At 52.4% G+C, this 18,047-nt stretch overlaps 1 protein-coding gene across 3 annotated transcripts in view; it reads right to left on the bottom strand.

The window, feature by feature from the left end:
• The window catches only part of sm (heterogeneous nuclear ribonucleoprotein L), a 124,004-nt gene that overhangs the window by 92,639 nt on the left and 13,318 nt on the right, over positions 1-18,047 (bottom strand). For all 3 annotated transcript variants that reach the window (XM_084581950.1, XM_084581951.1, XM_084581952.1), the window contains one exon: positions 15,949-16,034. In XM_084581950.1, coding sequence (XP_084438076.1) covers positions 15,949-16,034 — 86 coding nt within the window. The remainder of the gene's footprint in view (positions 1-15,948; positions 16,035-18,047) is intronic.

Raw genomic sequence — 18,047 nt, 5'->3', positions numbered from 1 at the left:
GGGGTCTATTATCATCGTTATTATTATGCACAATGCGCGAGTCTCATTCCTAGGAGCGAAGAAGCCCTTAAGCAGGCGCGTATTCAAATAAAGGTCTGCGAGGGAGAGACGAAGCGGCACTATTGTTCCGTGGAGAGAAAGAAAAAAAGAAAGAAAAACGCTCAAGGATGACGGCAAGCAGCAGAGACGGACCACCAGGGCCCGAGCGCACAAAGGGGTGATTGTTGTCGAGGTGGAGCCTTAAAAAAAAAAAAAACGACTAGCAGCCGGGGGTTTTTGCTTTTTATTAATGCGCAAGTATATAATGCGTTCTGCGGCTAGCTTGCCACCTTTCGGTGAGTTTAAATTTGTATTTGGACACACTAACTGTCTTTAACTGTCTGCCTGGCCCAGGTGTAGGGAAAGGGCCGCTGTCCGTGTTACACAGGTAAGCTTGAAGGAAGGAGATGCAGCAGAAAAATGTTCGCTAGACTTCGGACACTAGACCTCACGAGAGCTGCATTGCTGTCCTTCTGCCCTTCCATACCCCCTCTTTCGGACTTTTCCCAAACATTTCTTGGACTGACGGCGCGTATAAAACCTGAAAAATGTTTCTGGATACGCCACCGCCCAAGATTAAAGAAAGGAACGGCCACAATCAACAACAGGCTCACCTATAGTTAGTTGTACAAGCGGAAGAACTTACGGCGCTTCGGATCGGCCCAGCAAACGACGAGCAGCCCCTCATATGAAGAAGCGAACACTCGGAGAGGGGCAAACGAACAACTGCTAGGACGGCACCACGTAAATCGACCTACATTCTGACGCGAGCGCATGCCAGCGAGAGAAAAAAAGAAAATACAAATACAACAAAACAATGAGACTGCAACCCGAGCGCCATGCCTACAATCGAATAAGCCGTATTAAGACCGCAACGAAGACTCTATACGGCAGCCACATGGTGTGCGCCAAAAAGACTGTCACGCATAAGGCAAACGCAGGCGCGGTGATTTGCATAGGCCCAGCGAGCGTGCGACCAAGCCAACTACGGCTACTGCCACGCCGACACCGTAGCGTGTCTCCCGAGCATACAGAGCAGGCACTGCGGTGACGCTTTGGCGGCGGCTTTCATCCCTCTTTCCCAGACCAGAAAATCTGCAGCCGGCATTACGCCACAAAGGCTGCTACCCCTTCCTTCTGACTGCCCCCGACCAGCGTGCGCTCCGGCCGTTATTACAGACCACGGCTTGCGCAAGCACCCCGCCCCAGGCGACCGACCAATGCGGAAATGAACCACTCTCAATCCCATTAATTGTGGACGGGGGCACAAAAGGCGGTATATGCCGCAACGGAGGAACAAACGACTGTTTCAAGGACAACTCAGCTGTCACTTTATTTTTTATTTTGCCCCGGCGCCGTATTGGTGCGCTGGCCAACCGAACGCTGTTCGTGTAGTACGCGCGCGCTCAGAATCCCTAATGACGAGCCACTGCAGCATGAGCGAGGGGAACCGCAGCGAGCAAGCGGGCACTGGGCATCCGCGCAAGGCGCCTCGACACGTTACATACGTACTCCGGCATGGTGCAGGAAAGTCGTGAGTGCCCTACTCGTTTTTGGCCACCTGGTCCATATACACTCACCACCACCGGCGGTATTCATGCATCGAGTGCGTACGCAGCGAAGAACGCCCCTCGGTCCGGCCTCCAAGGATTAGATAACGGTGCAGAATATCCGCGTCGGCCCAAGCGTCAAATTCTCTCTCGCGTCAGACAACCTTCCCCCACTGCCGTCCCGGAGCTTTCGTTTTGGACATCCAATGCCGATCGCTCACTTCTAGGAGACGAGTATCTCGTACATAAAAGTATAAAAAAAAGCAAGCAAGTATGCATATGCGCTGGAAATGACACAATCGCCAAAGCGACTTACAAAGGTCTAAAAAAAAAAAAAAAAAAAAAAAAAAAAAAAAAAAAAACGCAGCACCTCAACACAATAGGCAAACTCATTTCCCCTATACTCAGCTGATATTTGAAAGCAAGACAGCCCACTACAAAACAGTAGCCGTTAGTTTCCCGGGGAAGCTAGGAGTAGGAGAAAGAGGGGAGGGGGTAGCCAACTCGCGGCAGCAAGCAGAAACGCTACACCTAGGTGGGCCTCGATGCCTTCGCCGCACTGCGAACACCGCACTGCGGATATCTTCCGCCAGATTACACCGTCGGCGACGTGTTGTATGTTTACACAGGGTAATGAAGGGGGAGGACACCAGAGAATGCGTCTCACGACGTCGGAGTAATGTCGCTCGCTGCCCACGAGGTTACACGCCGATGCGCACGACCCCGGCGTCCTTCGCGACGCGCGGAACGCGAACGGACGCATTCATTCGCACGGCCGTCAGGGCCGGCTGGCCGCATAAGTCAAGCTGGCTGCCGGTCGGAAAGCAAGTTTCGTGCCCCCCATGGCGACCTGTGCGGTGCGCCGACATTCCGACCTGCTTGCGCACCCTGACCGCGTGCATAACAACCGCCGACTAGCAACGCAGAGAGGAGGATAGTGCGAGCGTGCAAACTGCACTGTCGAAATGCCCGCCCGTCAACATATATGGACAAGCAATACGTGGAAACATCTGCGTAGAGAAGGAGAAAGGACGACGTTAAAACTGCACTGCAAGAGGCGGAGGGCTAACGAATTCCGCACAACAGCGCAAGAAGCTGCTTCTGTACAGCGGTGCGTGAACTGTATTCCGTTTGAGAGAGAGAGACAAAACTTTCATTTGCAAAGCAGAGGAGTTTGGGAACTTGCCGAAAGAAACGGACCGACTCGAGAACCCGAGACAAGCACGTTTTGTCAACGCTCTTTATTCGCACGATTGCATTTAGAATAGCGGCAAGTTTGTCTCGTGAAAAGCGAATGCAGCGATCCATAAGACGCACGCGATGGAGGAACTTACTAGGTGAGACGCATCAGTGAGGTCCACTCAAAGCACGCAGTATCGACCTACCGGTCCTCCTCGCTCGAGGACCCCGGATCTGTCGTATTCGAGCTCGGCTGTAAGGAGCAAAAAAACAAAAGCGACGCGAAAGGGAAAAAACTAGACTCGTCGATGAGGAGGAGCGGAAGGAGATTTACTAGCGCATGTTTGCGGTTTACGCCCACCCATCTGCGGTACGTTTTCGCGGAACTGCGTCGTCCCAGTCTCTCCCGAGAGCACTTCGCGCACGGCTTAACGGTCGGGGCGGAAGACCCAGCCGAGAGCAGCGCAGCCCTCATCGTCTTAACGTGCCTCACTTTGCGCATTAACAACTCGGCCTCGTCGCAAAAAGGCGGCTGTTTACAAGCGTAATATACCGCTGTCACTACCCCGTGATGAGGCGCGCGCACGCGAGAGCTGTTGAAGGTGTCGAGATTGTGCATAGTACTACACCCTCCGTCGTTCGAAAGACGAATTTCCGACGTCCCATAACTCGACGAAATGAGCTGTACACGTTCTTCTAGGAACGCAGAGGCGCCCTTTACACACAGTTTCCTCAACTTTTCCAGTTTAGGAATTTGTCCTGGCCCGACGACCTTAGGTACGGGGACACACTTGACCCGGATGGGCCCAATACATTATCAGTATGGCACGCAAATCTCACGCGCGAAACGACAATTGACCCTCAGCGGAGGTCTCCCAACCAACAATGTCAAAGCATTCGCCCTGACGTCACAGCCAACCACCTTGCACCTCCCTACACGTACTAATACATGCTGCATTACAGTGCTGAACAAAAGCGGAGACACCTGGCGAATTGGCGAAACAGCATGCACGTTTTCTGACTGCCAGTGCAACGGCTGTTATGAAGATCCGAATAAGCTACCCCCCTGATATGCTTTTCCCCGAGGTACTATTGTGAGGCGAGCATTTTTATACACATACAGGACAACGGCAATTGCAGCGGTTCGAACGGTCTTTCCACTTTTGCGCTACGCTGGACGTCACTTCCGACCGTCTCGCTTCCCCTAGCACCGTGTCCATTAAGAGCGCTCGCTCATCGTTCCGGCCAAATGCGAGTTACTTCCCCGCACTGCCGCGTCCTCGGTTCGCAGTCCATAACACAAGCCGCCTGCTGGGGAGTTGCACGGTGTGCATCGTGAATATGGTCGTAGCCCAAGAACCCTCCTACACATTTAGTGCCACGACGCGACACACCTCCCAGAAAGCCTTGCGCGAACGACCGTCGCCTCTGACAATAAACGGCCGCTTAGCGCTTTGGTTACGACATCGATCTCTCGATCGCTATTTTTTTATTTTTTTTTCACACGCACGCGCACACTGTCGGTTTTATTGCAGCGGACAAAGCAGGTGTCGCAAGCGCAGACGTTTACTTCTTTTCTTGTCCTTCCGGGGGCTCGTAGGCACATTGCATGAATAAAGAGAATAAAAAAAAAAAAGGAGACCAAGAAAGGACGCCAAGGAAACACGAGGAGACCTCACTGACCCCTACACAAAAGAGCTAGCGGTAGCGACTGTTCGAAACAAAAATAACAATAACAAAAAATAGGAGCAGTGCTCATTTCATTCACGCAATCGATGCTAGCCATTAGGCACCGGAAGTGAACGGGCGGGAAGTGAAAAATAATTTCCTCAGGCAACATGAGAATTTCGATGGAACCACACGATGGAAACGGCGCTTAATGTTCGACAGTGGCGAAAAATCGCACCGCACGTGCGAGGCAAGTCAAAGTCGCCGCTCGAGCGTTGTACGCTCTAGCAGAGGTTGTTGCACGCACTAATAAAACATCGCAGTTGGCTCAGCAACTATATCTGCCTCATTAGTTTCAACTTTCGCTTTCTGTGATGCCCCCACCACTCCAGCGCCCTCTCTGAACACCTCGGGGTGCGCACAGCAAATGGGATGAGATTTGCATTATCTGACGGCGCCTACCTCCACTCGAAAAGCCTTCTTCAAACAGGGCCGGCGGAGATAAAAGCGAAACCCGGGTAAACGAGAGGCGCCCTCTCTCCTCTTCAGGTCGGAAGCTTTTTCCAGCACCACCACCTCGGAGCTTAGCGGGGAGTGGTTTACAGAAGGGGTCTGACAGCGGGTTCTTTCTCGTGCCGTCCGTCCGCCCTGCTGCAAGGAAAACAAACTGTAGATAACCTCTGCTATGAGGCAGTCAGCCAGGCCTCTCCAATCGCTCGGCACAGGAGAGAAGTGGTACCATTTGTTCGCGCCACGAAGGAGGAGGAGGACGTGGGGCGCCGATGGCCTTGCCCTGAAGAATTTCTTCGCCCAACAATCTTTTGGAGGATGGGGAGAAGCCGGAAGGCAGGAGCCCACCATCGAAATTCCGCTCTCCACGAGGGGAAAACAAACAACTCGAGGACTTCCTAGACCCTAACCTACGCTTATATAAAGTCAAGGAAGCCGTGCCCAAGAAAAATAATGACAATATATAGAAGAAAGGGGGGGGGGGGGGGGGGTGCAGATAAATTTGCATCCGTAAACGAGCCCACGCCCCCGTTCCGTACCAGCTAAGAGGCGCGTGATGAACGTGCATTTGCGTGCTAGAAACTATGTTGGATCATGAGTAGTATTGCCCATTTTTTTTGGGTTGGGAGGTGGTAATCGCTTTAAAGATATGTTACTCTGAAGTATGCAGATACTGGTGCTAAAAATAAAGATACCGCAACGACGCAATGCAGACCAGCGCAGCTCTCACCAGTTTAACGAACGTCTCTGCAGGCCAGAATATGCACTGAAAATCGTGCTACGCCTACACACAATGCTCTCTAACTAATCGGCCACACGCACTTGTCAGAGCAGCTCGCGCACACGCGCCGAACGACTTTTCACAGCCGCCGTTTGCGCCGCCCCTCTCTTTCGATACATGGTCGATCCAACGAACAGCCTGCAAAGGCTCCGCGCAAAGCATCGGCAATCCCTCAACTGACGAGAGAAAGGGAGGATTCGGCGTTATTTGCGAGGGCGCGGACAGCTGAAACCCGGGAGCTGTAAGAACGCCTCCGGCGGCAGCGGCTTTCCGCTCAACAGTCCCGCTGGGAGCCCCAAACGAGAGAGGCCTGGACGGAGGAACGAAAGGGAGCGGAAAGCTTCGACGAGGCAACTACTCCACAGCCCCGGGCTCATCAAGCGTATCACAACCCGCGCAGAACACGCGCGCCTAATTTACGAGTGGGAGGAGAGGGAAACGGTTAGCGCCGACTCGCGGCGCCACCGTACGAAAGACTGCGCGGAGCAACGGTATAGTGTTCTAGCAACGAGGCCTCCACAGCTGCCTCCGACGCATGCAAACCCTTCATCCACCCAGTCTCCGCGATCGTGGCGTTGCGGTATCTCCACCAGTGAACACCCATATCGTGCAGCGCGCTCGAACCCAATGCGGTGATACAGAGATCACATCGAGTAGAGGCGGACTTCAAACAAGCCCACCGGTATGAGCGTTGGGCAAACACAGTCGGTGCTCGCCCAAAAGTACCTTCACGAGTTTCCCGATTTAACGACCAGTGGCAGTCGACAAGCTTCCTTAAGGAGCTGTGCTGGTGGACATAGCAGGAGCACGTCGCACGTTACGAGAGCGTAATTTATCCGTATTTCCGGAACCAGCGAAGTGATACAATGGGTCGGCACGCGCTGGAATGAGTAGAGCGTGCCGACCCATTGTATCACTTCGCTGGTTCTCTACTCTTTCCAGCGCGCGTACATTCACGCTGCACTGGTGGTGAAATACTGGCTGCGCCAGCCGCTGGTTTTGCAGCTGAACGCAGTGTGCCTTGCATATAGTAGCAGTTTGTGTGCCTGCAAAGCAGCGGAAGGGAACTGTCTCTTTTCAATTTTTTTTTTCCCTCTCTACTTTCACGTGCGAACGAGAAAGGACTCAGGTTATCTCTCAGGCAAGAGGCCTGAGAATCGCAGACGCGACCGCCCTATTCACGCATCGCAAGAGCAGGCGCTTGGAAACCGACGCACCCGCTGCCGCCTCTTGGTCCCACGAGGCGAGTACCAGTGACCTCCACTGACCGGAAGACACCGGAATAGAGGGCGCTCTAGCGCCAATCGCCAAACAAAGCACGCGCAGTCTACAAGCTTTCTGCGATAGTAGATACGAGATGACAAGCGTGACAAGATGGGAAAGCAACAGAGGCAAGTGGTTTTATTGTGAAATATGGATTACAGGCGCCATAACTGGCTCAAATTTCCCGCGGCCGAAAATGCAGAAGAAAAAAGAAAAAGGAAAAAGCGAGCCCTGCGCGATACTCAGGGCGACATCATCACTGGAGACGTAGCAACAGCCGTCAAATTTGAGCTGGCAGCTTACGCGACAGCAAGACGCAGAAATTCGTGCACTTCAGCTCTGGATTTTTTTTTCTCTCTCTCTTGCTGGCAGTGTGGACCCTCACCGCGAGAGACGAACCTTGAGCCGGGGCTAGCCACTACTCCACGACAGCATGCAAGAATCTGAACGAAAATAGAACTCGCAAGGACATTTGTTTCCATTTGCGCAGATGCGGCATCTAAGGAGTTTATGCCGCTAAAATCGCATTAGGGTAGAAGTTAAGGCCCACTGCGTGCTCCGTAAAACGTCAACTGTGCCTGGGCCAAGTCGGCGACCGGCACTTGTCAAGCCACTCAGCATGGCGAGTTCGGACGCTGTCGAGTTTGACCTCACTCCACCCTGACCTCTATGCGTCACATAGGGCACCCGGTTTGTCACGCCAGCCACACCCGACGAAGACGAAGCGTGAAGGCCCGCACACAGGGCGGCTTCCTTCCTTTCCGACGACACCAGCACGTCCACCTGAGCCCGAAACCCAAACCTCCGCAATCACGCAGATGCCGCAGCGCACGTCACGAACCGTAATGGGCTACGGGGTGCAATTCCAGCTCGTCGCATTCGGCCACCGCAAAAAAAACTAAAAAAATAAAATAAAACAAAAATAAAACCGTCGGCGCGCACGTCGGACGATTCCGAGTAGGGCGGCGAAAATAAGCGATAAAACGAAAAAAAAAAAAAGCCCGTAGCCACAAAGCGAAGAGAGCAGTCACGTTACGCTACAGTCGGGAAAGACGGCGGTGCGCTGCCCGCCGGGCGATGCGAAATGCGTGCCCGCTAAAATTTGCATGGCGATGCCGCTGCTGCCCGCCTTCGCCTTTTCTCCTTCCTTGTCCACGAGACACCGGCTTTCAGGTGGGCCAGGCCCACGCGTTACGAAAGGGTCAGGCGCGAAAATACAAAAAGCGCGAGAGGGGAGGGCAGGTAGCGCATTCCCTCTTTTTCAAAAAAAAAAAAAAAAAAACTGACATTTCAAGACAGGAACATACCATCCCGACCGTCGCTACCTTACAGCAAGGCGCATCTTTCCTACGAATTTCGAGCACTGGCGCCGCGACGAAAAGAAATCGATTGCCTTCCAACTGCTTCCTCTCGGCCCCGAATCGAAACTGCTCTGCTGCCACATGTTGGGTACATCTGCAGGTTCTCCATCCGCGCGACATCACATTCCGTCAACAGCAACTGGACAAATGAGTCGACCGGCAGAGGGGTCTCCTCGCACGCGGCTGAATACGGCACGCACTAAGCCCAGAGCGAATCAGTAGGAGGAGGCAAAATTAGCATCGGCCTCCAATTCTCCTCTACACCCCTCTCTTTCTCTCGCCAACCAGAGCAGTTCCGCTCCGCGGAAGCTAACAATGGCTAACAAGCAGGCCACGCTCACGTGGCAGACAGGAGACAAAAGCAAGGTTCCTAAACATAAAACCCAAGCGCCCGCGCACGAATCACTCGCTCAGGATGATGAGGAGAGCGGGGGCAAGCGCACAGAAAGACGGGCCGTAAAAAAGTGGTCCCGATAGAGTATCGCGCAGCTCTTGATCCGGAGGATAATGAAAACTCCTGCCATATTTCCCGACTCCAGAAGCGCGCCAGTAATTACCCCGAAGAAGGCAGTAAGTCGCACAGTGCTTGCGAGGGCAGCCGTAAAAGCGCAGTTGTTACGCTTAGAGCCAATGGCGCGTTTGCCCCTCCAAAATGGCGGGCTGCTAGCACGCCGATCCTTTTCGGTCCGTCGAACGCGCACGAAGGCGAACGACGCGGCATTCAACCAAGCGTTTCCTTTCAACGGCGCCCGCGAAGAAGCCATCGGCGGTTTACACGTCGCGTACGTTACGCGTGCGTCATTCGCGGCGAATCGTGCGCGGTCGGGTTTTAGAAATGGGCATAACTTTACAGCGGGCGGTCGAAGCCGCGCACGGGTCCAAACGTGGAGGTACACTCAGATCGAAACGCGATAGTGCGAAGTTCGCGACTTAACGAAGGGCGAACGAACCGCGACTTCGCTGCGCACACGGAAACGAAACGGGGTAAAACTTGGACGTACAAGCCGATAATAAACAGGGGACAACCCGATAATAAACAGGCACAACGAAGGCGTACAGGGAGGACCTGCACTAGCGGAAAATTGGCTCAGTTGAAAGGGAAGGCACCGAAAACCCGCAAACCCGGTAACAGCCGAAAAAGAGGGAAAGGAACAAAAAGGCAAATTTCAAGCGCACACGAAGCCACGGTTGGTTCAAACTGATTTCACGATGTTAGTGAAAAAAATAAAAAATATATTCAAGAGAGCAAATTATTCGACAACGGGAGCGGCCAAACTTTCTATGAGCCAAGATATTTAGCTTTCCCCCAGCATAGCGAGGCGGAAGACCGCAGCATGCACCCTCTATAAGAATCATTACCCTGCCACTAGTCACAATTTTCCTCCCAAGCACAGCCGTACAGTACCATAAATGTCGCGCCACAACGCAGTTAACCGCAACAGATATCTTCCTCCCTTACACGCACACGGATGCACAGACACTACCCCCGGCGATGCGACAGATAACGTCTCCACGAGCGGGAAGCACGAGCCAAAACTTTCTCCGCTATGCAAACCACAGAAAAGCGAGAAGAAAAGCTCTCCGAGCGCGGGTTTCTACGATTAGGCCGACAGGCCTCCGTCGCGCCAACAGATTCCTCGTCGCGGTATTGCGAGAGTTCGGAGCAAAGAAAATTTTTCCTACTCTGCGGCGGACAAGATTAACGCCGCGAAGGGGGCGAATATATACGCACGCACACACAGACGGACGCTAGCGCGCACTTTAAGAAGTTCCCGACGATATAAACTATACCTATATATTACATATGCGAGCACCACAGCACCCCGCGAGCGTTCAGATTTTCCCGGCCACACACGGCACGAGTTACGACGACGATGACATATTTACACTTTTTGTCTTTTCACTGCCACCAGCTCCTCGAAGGGATTTTAGCTACGAGGTTAAAGGATTTAGGCAACGGGAATAAATAATAACTGGACAGCCAACCGACGACCCCTCGACAGTTAAGAGCCATCAGCGTTCACCAAGCGGGCGCCCAACTACGGCGAGATACGAGGTAGGGCGCTGCGCCCCCTACGTTCAGAGCGGTAAGTAATTACATTTAAAAACGGAGAAGGGGAAGACGTCCATGGATGCGACGAGTCGATGTGCTCTCGGCACCAGCGTTTGGGTACGAAGCGGTTTTAGCGACGCGCCAGGCTACGCGGTAATCAGATTCCCTTCCGAGGAGGGCGCCTTCGCGAACCGGGCGCAGCTAAAAAGCAGAAGCAGCACTCGCGAGGTCGACAAATTCGCAGGCAAGCGACGGAGCGGACGAGTGGGAGCTGGACAAATTTGAGGAGGGGGGGAGAGGAGGATGGGAGATTCGGGAAAGCCGCCTGGAAAGCCAAGAACCTGCACTAATAATACACTTCACCCTGCGCCCTACTTCAGCTTTTTCCTTTACTACCCCTTTCCACCGTTCTCGCCTTCCTTTTCTGCGACCACCCAGGACCGTAGGGGAAACAGCTCCCCAAAGGTTTCCAGACCGGTACAGACATCGAAGCGTGAATAACTAACTTGCTACGCCCCCCCCAGGAAAAAATTGTTCGTCAACGCGAGAGCGGCTGGGAGCAGCGAGGAAGCCGTCGGAAGACGCAATTGGAGACCCCGAGGCCATTGGCGCCTCATGGTACTCTGCCTCTTCAACACTGTGACGGGACCCTCACTTTGCCGTTTCAATTCTCCTTTCCGTTTCATTTACTCGCTCTTCGTTCACGGGAATACGTAGAGAACGCCAATGCCAGCAAATGAAGGGAAACAGTCTCATCGATATAATGTACTTTACTCCCGGCTAGCGAGGTTGTCGCGAGAAACAAAAAAAAAAAAAAAAAAAAAAAAGCGCACACTCTACGCGATTCATTAGAACCGGCGACCGTTGTACACTTTTTCGCTGTTTCGAGTTAGGCTTAACCCAGCACGTGCCTACAGCGCGCAGCTCGAGGCCGTTTGTATGGGAAATGTGCAAGAGTCCCCTTGCTCCGGCAAAATATCGTCGTTCGTCGTGCTTCGCAGTAGCGCTTTAATAAAACCGCGCGGAGTGCTCGAAATGCACGCGCGCATTCGGCGCTCCTATCGCGGAAGGCGCATTGCATACAAAAAAGTGGCAAGCCATGAGGAGCGGGCCAATAATTCATGAATGGCGTCGCGAGGGGGGCCACGACGTTCAACTGAACAAAATATTCCACCGCGCAAAGCTTGCAGAAAGAAAGTGTCCGCGGCGCTGGTAATAATTAACGCGATGAGAGAGAAAGGCCGGCAGCCAAGCGAGAAGCGAAGTGTGAACCCCCCGGGACGCCCATTGTCCCTCTAGACTTAGACGACGAAAACGAGTAAACAGAGGATGAGAGGGTACAGTTGTTTTACGCTTCCAGGCCGCATCTATTATTCAATAACGTCGCCACGAAGGCTCGCCCTTTCGACACTGCCAGCGCGCGCGCCAAGTCCGGAGCATCGCTTTCCAACCAGCGGTGCTCGGCTGCAGCGGACCACGGCGACGCTGCTATGTGTGAAAACATTAATGACTCAGGCGCGCAGTTTCCTCTACTGCCCGAGACAGAGTCGCTTTGTCAGTGTGGCGCGACTGCTTGGGCGAAAGCGCGCGCCACACAGGGTCCCTTCCTCGCACAGCTCTAAGAAATAAAGCTACCAACCTCCATGAAAGTCAACTATTCTGTACTTTTCTTGCAATAATGTTGCAGTCAGCCTGTTCGCTTTTATGTGACGCTGATAGCAGCCATCGCGTACCACATGACGCAGTCAGCTTCAGTTATACGAGATGAAGGCCCCGGTACATCGATACCCACGCCACTGAGGGGCAGCCACGCCGCAAGAATACTTTAGTTTACGGAGTTGTCCCAGAGCAACTCAGGCTATGAGAGATGCCGTAGTGGAGGGCTCCGGAGATTTCTACCACCTGGTGTTTTAACGTGCACTGGCATCGCGCAGCAACTCGGGCGCCATGCTTTTCGCCCTCTTGAAAGGCGGACGCTGGGGCTGGGATTCGATTCCGCTTCCTCGGGCACAGCGGTCAAGCGCCCAAGCAACACTGCACCACCGCGGCGCGGTGGCACTAGAAGAATGCCCGCCAGGTACAGCCGCTCGTCCGCACCAACTTCGCCAACTTTGACCACGGCCTCGAGTCACACAAGAAAGTCTTCCAAGCTCTGGGCATCCGTCTCTTTGCCAAGCTGACATTACAAGCGCGCCACTCGCCTGAGCCCCGGGTTCAGGACCCACAACAGCGGCAAAGGCAAACCGAATAGTGCTACCATTGAAAAAAAAAAAAAAAAAAAAAAAAAAAAAAAAAAAAAAAAGAACGTCACGATTTTGTCACGTCCACAAAGCTGCAACGAAGAGAGGGCCAGATGTGGTGAGCGGCTCAGGAAGAGCGATAGGCTCCCCCTTAAACGATGTCATCAAAGATTCAAAGCCCGGTGGGGTCAACGGGAGACGAACCGAGACGGCGGAAAACAAGCTAAAAAATCGACAAAGCAAGGAGCAAAACTTCTCCCCGCCCTTTTGCTCCACTGCCGTACGGTCCAATGTTGTGTGCTTTCGCAAAAGGCGAAGGACGGCGCGGGCAACAGGTCGTTAGTGGCGCCCACCCGCGCTCGACACCACCGCCACCTTACAGCGGACGCGATGATGAAAAGAGAAAGATGTGCGCAAACAAGCGAGGACGGAGGCTTCCTATTTACGACGGGCATCGGGAGTCACCGCGCCGTTTACGAGGCGCAATTTTACCGCTAATCCCTCCCCCTCATCTTCCAACCCTCTCCGCACCAACACTCCCGCTGGGATGAAATGCAGGAAGTCTGATAACGACGAGCCAGGCGCGCGCTGATTATACGACCTCTGCGCGCGCAATATAAGCATAAGAGAGCAGGCAAGCACATTTGGCCGCCACGGACATGCGAGGACCAAACTTTAGTGCCGCTCTTTTTTCCGCCACGACCGACAGGGCTCGTTTACTTTTTCCTCTCATAATTCTCGAGCCGAGCCGCGACCCGTTTCGAAGCTTAACGAGCTTCGAGAATCGCAGCCCATGTGCCCCCCTTCCCCCCATCCATCATTCCTTAAAGCAACGCTACTTCGAAGTTCTCCCAGTATCTCCACACAATGGGCCTGTCGGGCTTTTATTTTCAGCAAGATTTTTTTTTTTTACTTTATCAGGGGCGGGTTATAAAGCGAATATACGTTTGAAATCCAGCTACGGGGAGTGTGCCCACCCACAAGAAACAGGAGAGCTATTTCACTCGCCGAAATATTGAGCAAAACGGCACCTTGAGAGAGGTAGCTGGATAAGGTGTACGACTCGAAAATGGGCCCCTCGACAAGCGGTCACCCAGTTACTGATGCTCAAGGCTGGCGGACCGGGGCTTTAGGCGGACAGGCACAAGACAGTGGCGTTATCAGCCATGTTTTTCTTTGCCGGGCGGGTAGATCCAAGCCGGACGCGTGCTCGCGCGATAAGAACGACACAGCGCAAAGCTTAGCAGGCTGTTCGCCGCCTCATGTGCGCGCACGGTCCGACAATGAAGCGCTATCACCAACCGCACTGCAACGCACCTCGCTAGAAGTACGGTACCCAGCGCTACAGGCGCGACCTCAGAACGCCGCGGGCTCCATCTTCCACTACAGGCACATTTTGCGCTTCGCCTTCATGCCCAGAGGTTGCACTAATGATTTGATAAACATGTTTATTAACCATGAAAAAAAAAAAAAGCACGGTGTTCGAGATTAAAAAAATACGGCGATGAGCATTTACAAGCAGTTTTAAACATTAGCCAACTCACATGCCATATGACGGTGTTTGTTTTGGCAGCTGCTCACTGAAAATTCGGGACTAGGGCGAGCCTACGAGCCACGAAGCAACACAAGCTTCGGAGTTCCCCAAAAATGGATCCAGCACACGGGAGCTCTGGGAACCACCGGCTACGCTTGTGAAGTTCGACTTTGGCTCTGCTGGCGCGATGTAACGCGACCTTCGAATAAACGCGCCAACTAATTCACCCTCTCTGCGGCTGCAGTGCGACCGTCGTACTCCGGCCAACCCCGAGCCTCCAGCAACGAGCGCCAAGAACAACTTTCGCTCTCCACACACCTGGCGGCCGCATTTCCCGCGCAGCCATTGAACCCGCCAAAGGCGCGCGCTAACCCATGACGACATGCGCAAGGCGCGCGCGCACGAGTCGCCCCAGACACGCATCAACCGGCGGCTGTCTTTGCCACTGGTTTCGTTCTTCGTCAAGAGAAAACGGATAGGTCTCCCCCCGTCGCAGCGTACCACTTGTAGTCGTCGTCAACGGCGGCGGGGTCGCAGTTGTTAAGAACTACAGAAAGAGCTGTCAGTCGCAGAGGCAGCGGGAAAAGAAATGAGCCGGGGAGGAGGAAGAACGCGAGCACAGAAATAACCCGCGTCCCTCCTCCCGACAATGAGAATACCGAGGCAGCCAGCAAGCAGCACGCCTAGCGCCACCGCCTTGGACGACTTCGCAGGCACCCACAGGACGGACACTGCCAACCACAGGGGGCACCAGCGGCGAACGGCACGCCGTATACAGCGACAAGCGCAACCGACGGTGATTCTCGCTGAAAATATGACGCGCGATCCTGCCGCGGCCTCGTCCGCCTGCCATTTCCTCTACACGCCAGTCACGACGACCAGCAGGCAGCGGGCCCTCGTGCGCTACACCGAAAACGAAACCGCGTCACAAGCTCTACGCAAGCCCCCACTCCAACAAGTCTTCCAGAAAACACGACCATGCGGTACCGCAGATTCGGACAACGGGATTGTCCGAGAGCACAACGCCACCGAATATCGAGGCGCTGGCACCCAAAGGACGCCAGCATTTCTTCCGCGGAATCGAGCACACACAATCGACCACGCGGGCCTGAACCGGAAGTACTTCAATCGTGAGTGCAGAAAAAAAGAAAGGGCTACATGGTTGACATCCTAACAATGGTGTTTTCCAAGAATAAATGCGCCCAACTTCGATTAAATCAACAAAACTGCATGGTCGCCATAATACTTTTACAGTCTGCTCAACTTCAGGCCTTCATTAAAGCATGTACACCAGTCTACAAGAATAAAATCAATCATTTCCCAGACGCTTCCATTCCAGAAGTTTCCACTAATATATTTCGTTCAAGTTCACTACATCCGAGCTATATGTATATATGCTGTACCCTCTCAAAAGCTCATACCTCTCATTGATATTTGATTGCAAATCACTTACATGCATGATGGCGTTTCTCTGTGAAAGATAAGAATAAGCGATATAATTCACAACTCCCAATTATGGAGAATAAATGGCCACACGGCACCTAATCAGCAGCTTTTCGTCAGTCTTCTGATGAGAGCTGCTTTATGTGTCTGGCCCACCGGAGGCTAATGCTACCCACCTGGCAACTGACACTGCACAAACACCTCCAATTAAGAGCAGCTCACAAAGTGCACTCACCACTGTTGCAGGACTACACTCAGTTGAGGGCCACAGGAACACCAAGCAGGGAAAAGCACAAAGTGCTATTCGACACAAATTAAAAAGGATACTCGACCATGGCTTGGACACCATTCTTCTTGAAGATCACTATTCTCAGCACCTTGCCACTTGGAGTGCAGATGGTGTGAATGACGTCCTGAAACGTAAAGAAAGAGAAGCGTAGACGTTTGCCCCCAGCCCATATCCAAAAAGAGTAGAGAGATCACGCACATTCCACACCACACTGGAAGAGATGCAGTGAACAAGACACTGCACTCCAAACAACCCTGGCGAAGGTGTGTGACATCTGAGCCAATATGCATGCATTGCTAAGTATGGATGCGAGGGTTTAACTCTCCCCACAAAGTGTAGACAAAAGCTGTAATCATTCAACTACTGCTGTCAACTAACATGCCTGACATGCTACAGTGGATTTCAAAAAAAAAAAAAAAAGAAATGACTGAACACGCAAGCACACTTTACACACAATGTGCAGTAAAATGTACACAATGGAATTTACAGGCGTTGCTGCTGGAAGAGTCCCACGCAACAGTGTAAAACAACAATGGCCTTCACACACCTATTTCTTATGCGTTTTGAAGAACACTGAAAACAAGACCAAAAACTGATTCACAGAAAAAATAAAAAACAAAAAAGATCAATCGCAGCAGCCAGTAACCACTGAACTCTAAACATAAAGAAGAAAGATGAACATCTATGCAACACCCCACTTATTCAGTACCACTGCTACAATAAATTTACTCCCATTAAATGAAGTGCCAAAATAAATCACCAACGAGCTCAAAGAAGAAAAGATGCATGAAAAGCCGACGCCAGCTATAGGTTTTCTAGCCACAAAGGCTATCAAACACGACTGTACTGTTCTTATCAACTGTCACATTTTGCTTGGAGGCACCTAACGGGGATTTTTCTGGGCCAAATTAAGCCTGCCGGAAGTGTTCTTGCTGTTTCCACACTTTTGTTATCTCTCTCCCACTGCAATGAGGCATTCATTACTCCCGATGAGGAAAAGTAAGTCTCCCCCCCCCCCCCCCCCTCCTTCTCCCCCCAAATGCAGTTCGAATGCCAGCCATCATGGCAGGGCCAAACAGCGTGCCTGACAAGCCCAGCCTTTCTTTTCTAACTACTGGTTCCTTTCATGCTCAGACAGCAAAGGCCCTTAGCAGAAGGGTCATATAAATGAGCTCCACTTACACTTTCATCTCTAACCAATGGCTAAAATTGTGCATTCTGACTATCAAACGAAGAGCAATAAAAAAAAAATTCCCCGAGATAACTTAACAAGCCAGCTCTTGTCTGTATCAGCATGTCGAAAGCTTCGCGCCAAAAACCCTAGCAAACTACAGCTGTGGCTATAAATACAAAGCTGAACATCATCACAAAAGTAGTCTGCACTTTCTTTCCTACATCAACAGTACAGGCGAGAAAAAGACAGCGGCTTCAGGAATTTTAAGCAGGATTCTAGCACTGTAATTTCACTAAAGCTGCATAGACAGATCTAACAGGTGTCGAAATTATCGGAGAAACAGGTTTAAAGAGGACATGCATCAGGACGTTTTATGATAATAAGGGAGTAATTATTCAATTGAACAAAATGCCCATCGGCTGGCCTCAGAAGGATTTGATGCGTCAGGTGCATCACTTCACTAAGTAATGCTGCGGATAAACAATTGACAGAGGTCATCCAAAAGAAAATGGCCCACACCAAACTGGTTAGCAAGCTTTTACGTGCCAGGATGGTAGTGTGGGTCACAAGGGTTCGGTTTAGTTAATGGGGTTTAATGTCCCAAAGCGACTCGGGCTATGAGAGACGCTGTAGAGGACGGTTCCGAAACTTTTGACCACCTAGGGTTCTTTAATGTGTACCGATATAGCACAGCACATGGGCGCCTAGCTTTTCACCTCCACCGAAAAGTGGCCGCCGAGGCCAGGATTCGACCCTGCATCTCTCAGGGCATAGCAGTCAAGCACCCCAACCCCTGTGCCAACCCGGCAGAGCAGTGGGTCACAAGGCATTGCCCAGAATGAGCCCTCCGAGGATACATTACCGGTGCTCGAAATCTCGGGCGGCAAACCTGGTGAAACTTTAACAAGTGCTCGCCAAGATAAAACGGCCCATCTTAATTTGGGGAAAATGCCAATGGCAGCA

Source organism: Amblyomma maculatum, chromosome 10 (genome assembly GCF_055883805.1).
Source record: "Amblyomma maculatum isolate TAMU_Amacu chromosome 10, ASM5588380v1, whole genome shotgun sequence".
NCBI lineage: Eukaryota > Metazoa > Arthropoda > Arachnida > Ixodida > Ixodidae > Amblyomma > Amblyomma maculatum.
Note: the sequence above shows the minus strand (reverse complement) of the source record. Positions and strands in the feature narration are given on the sequence as shown.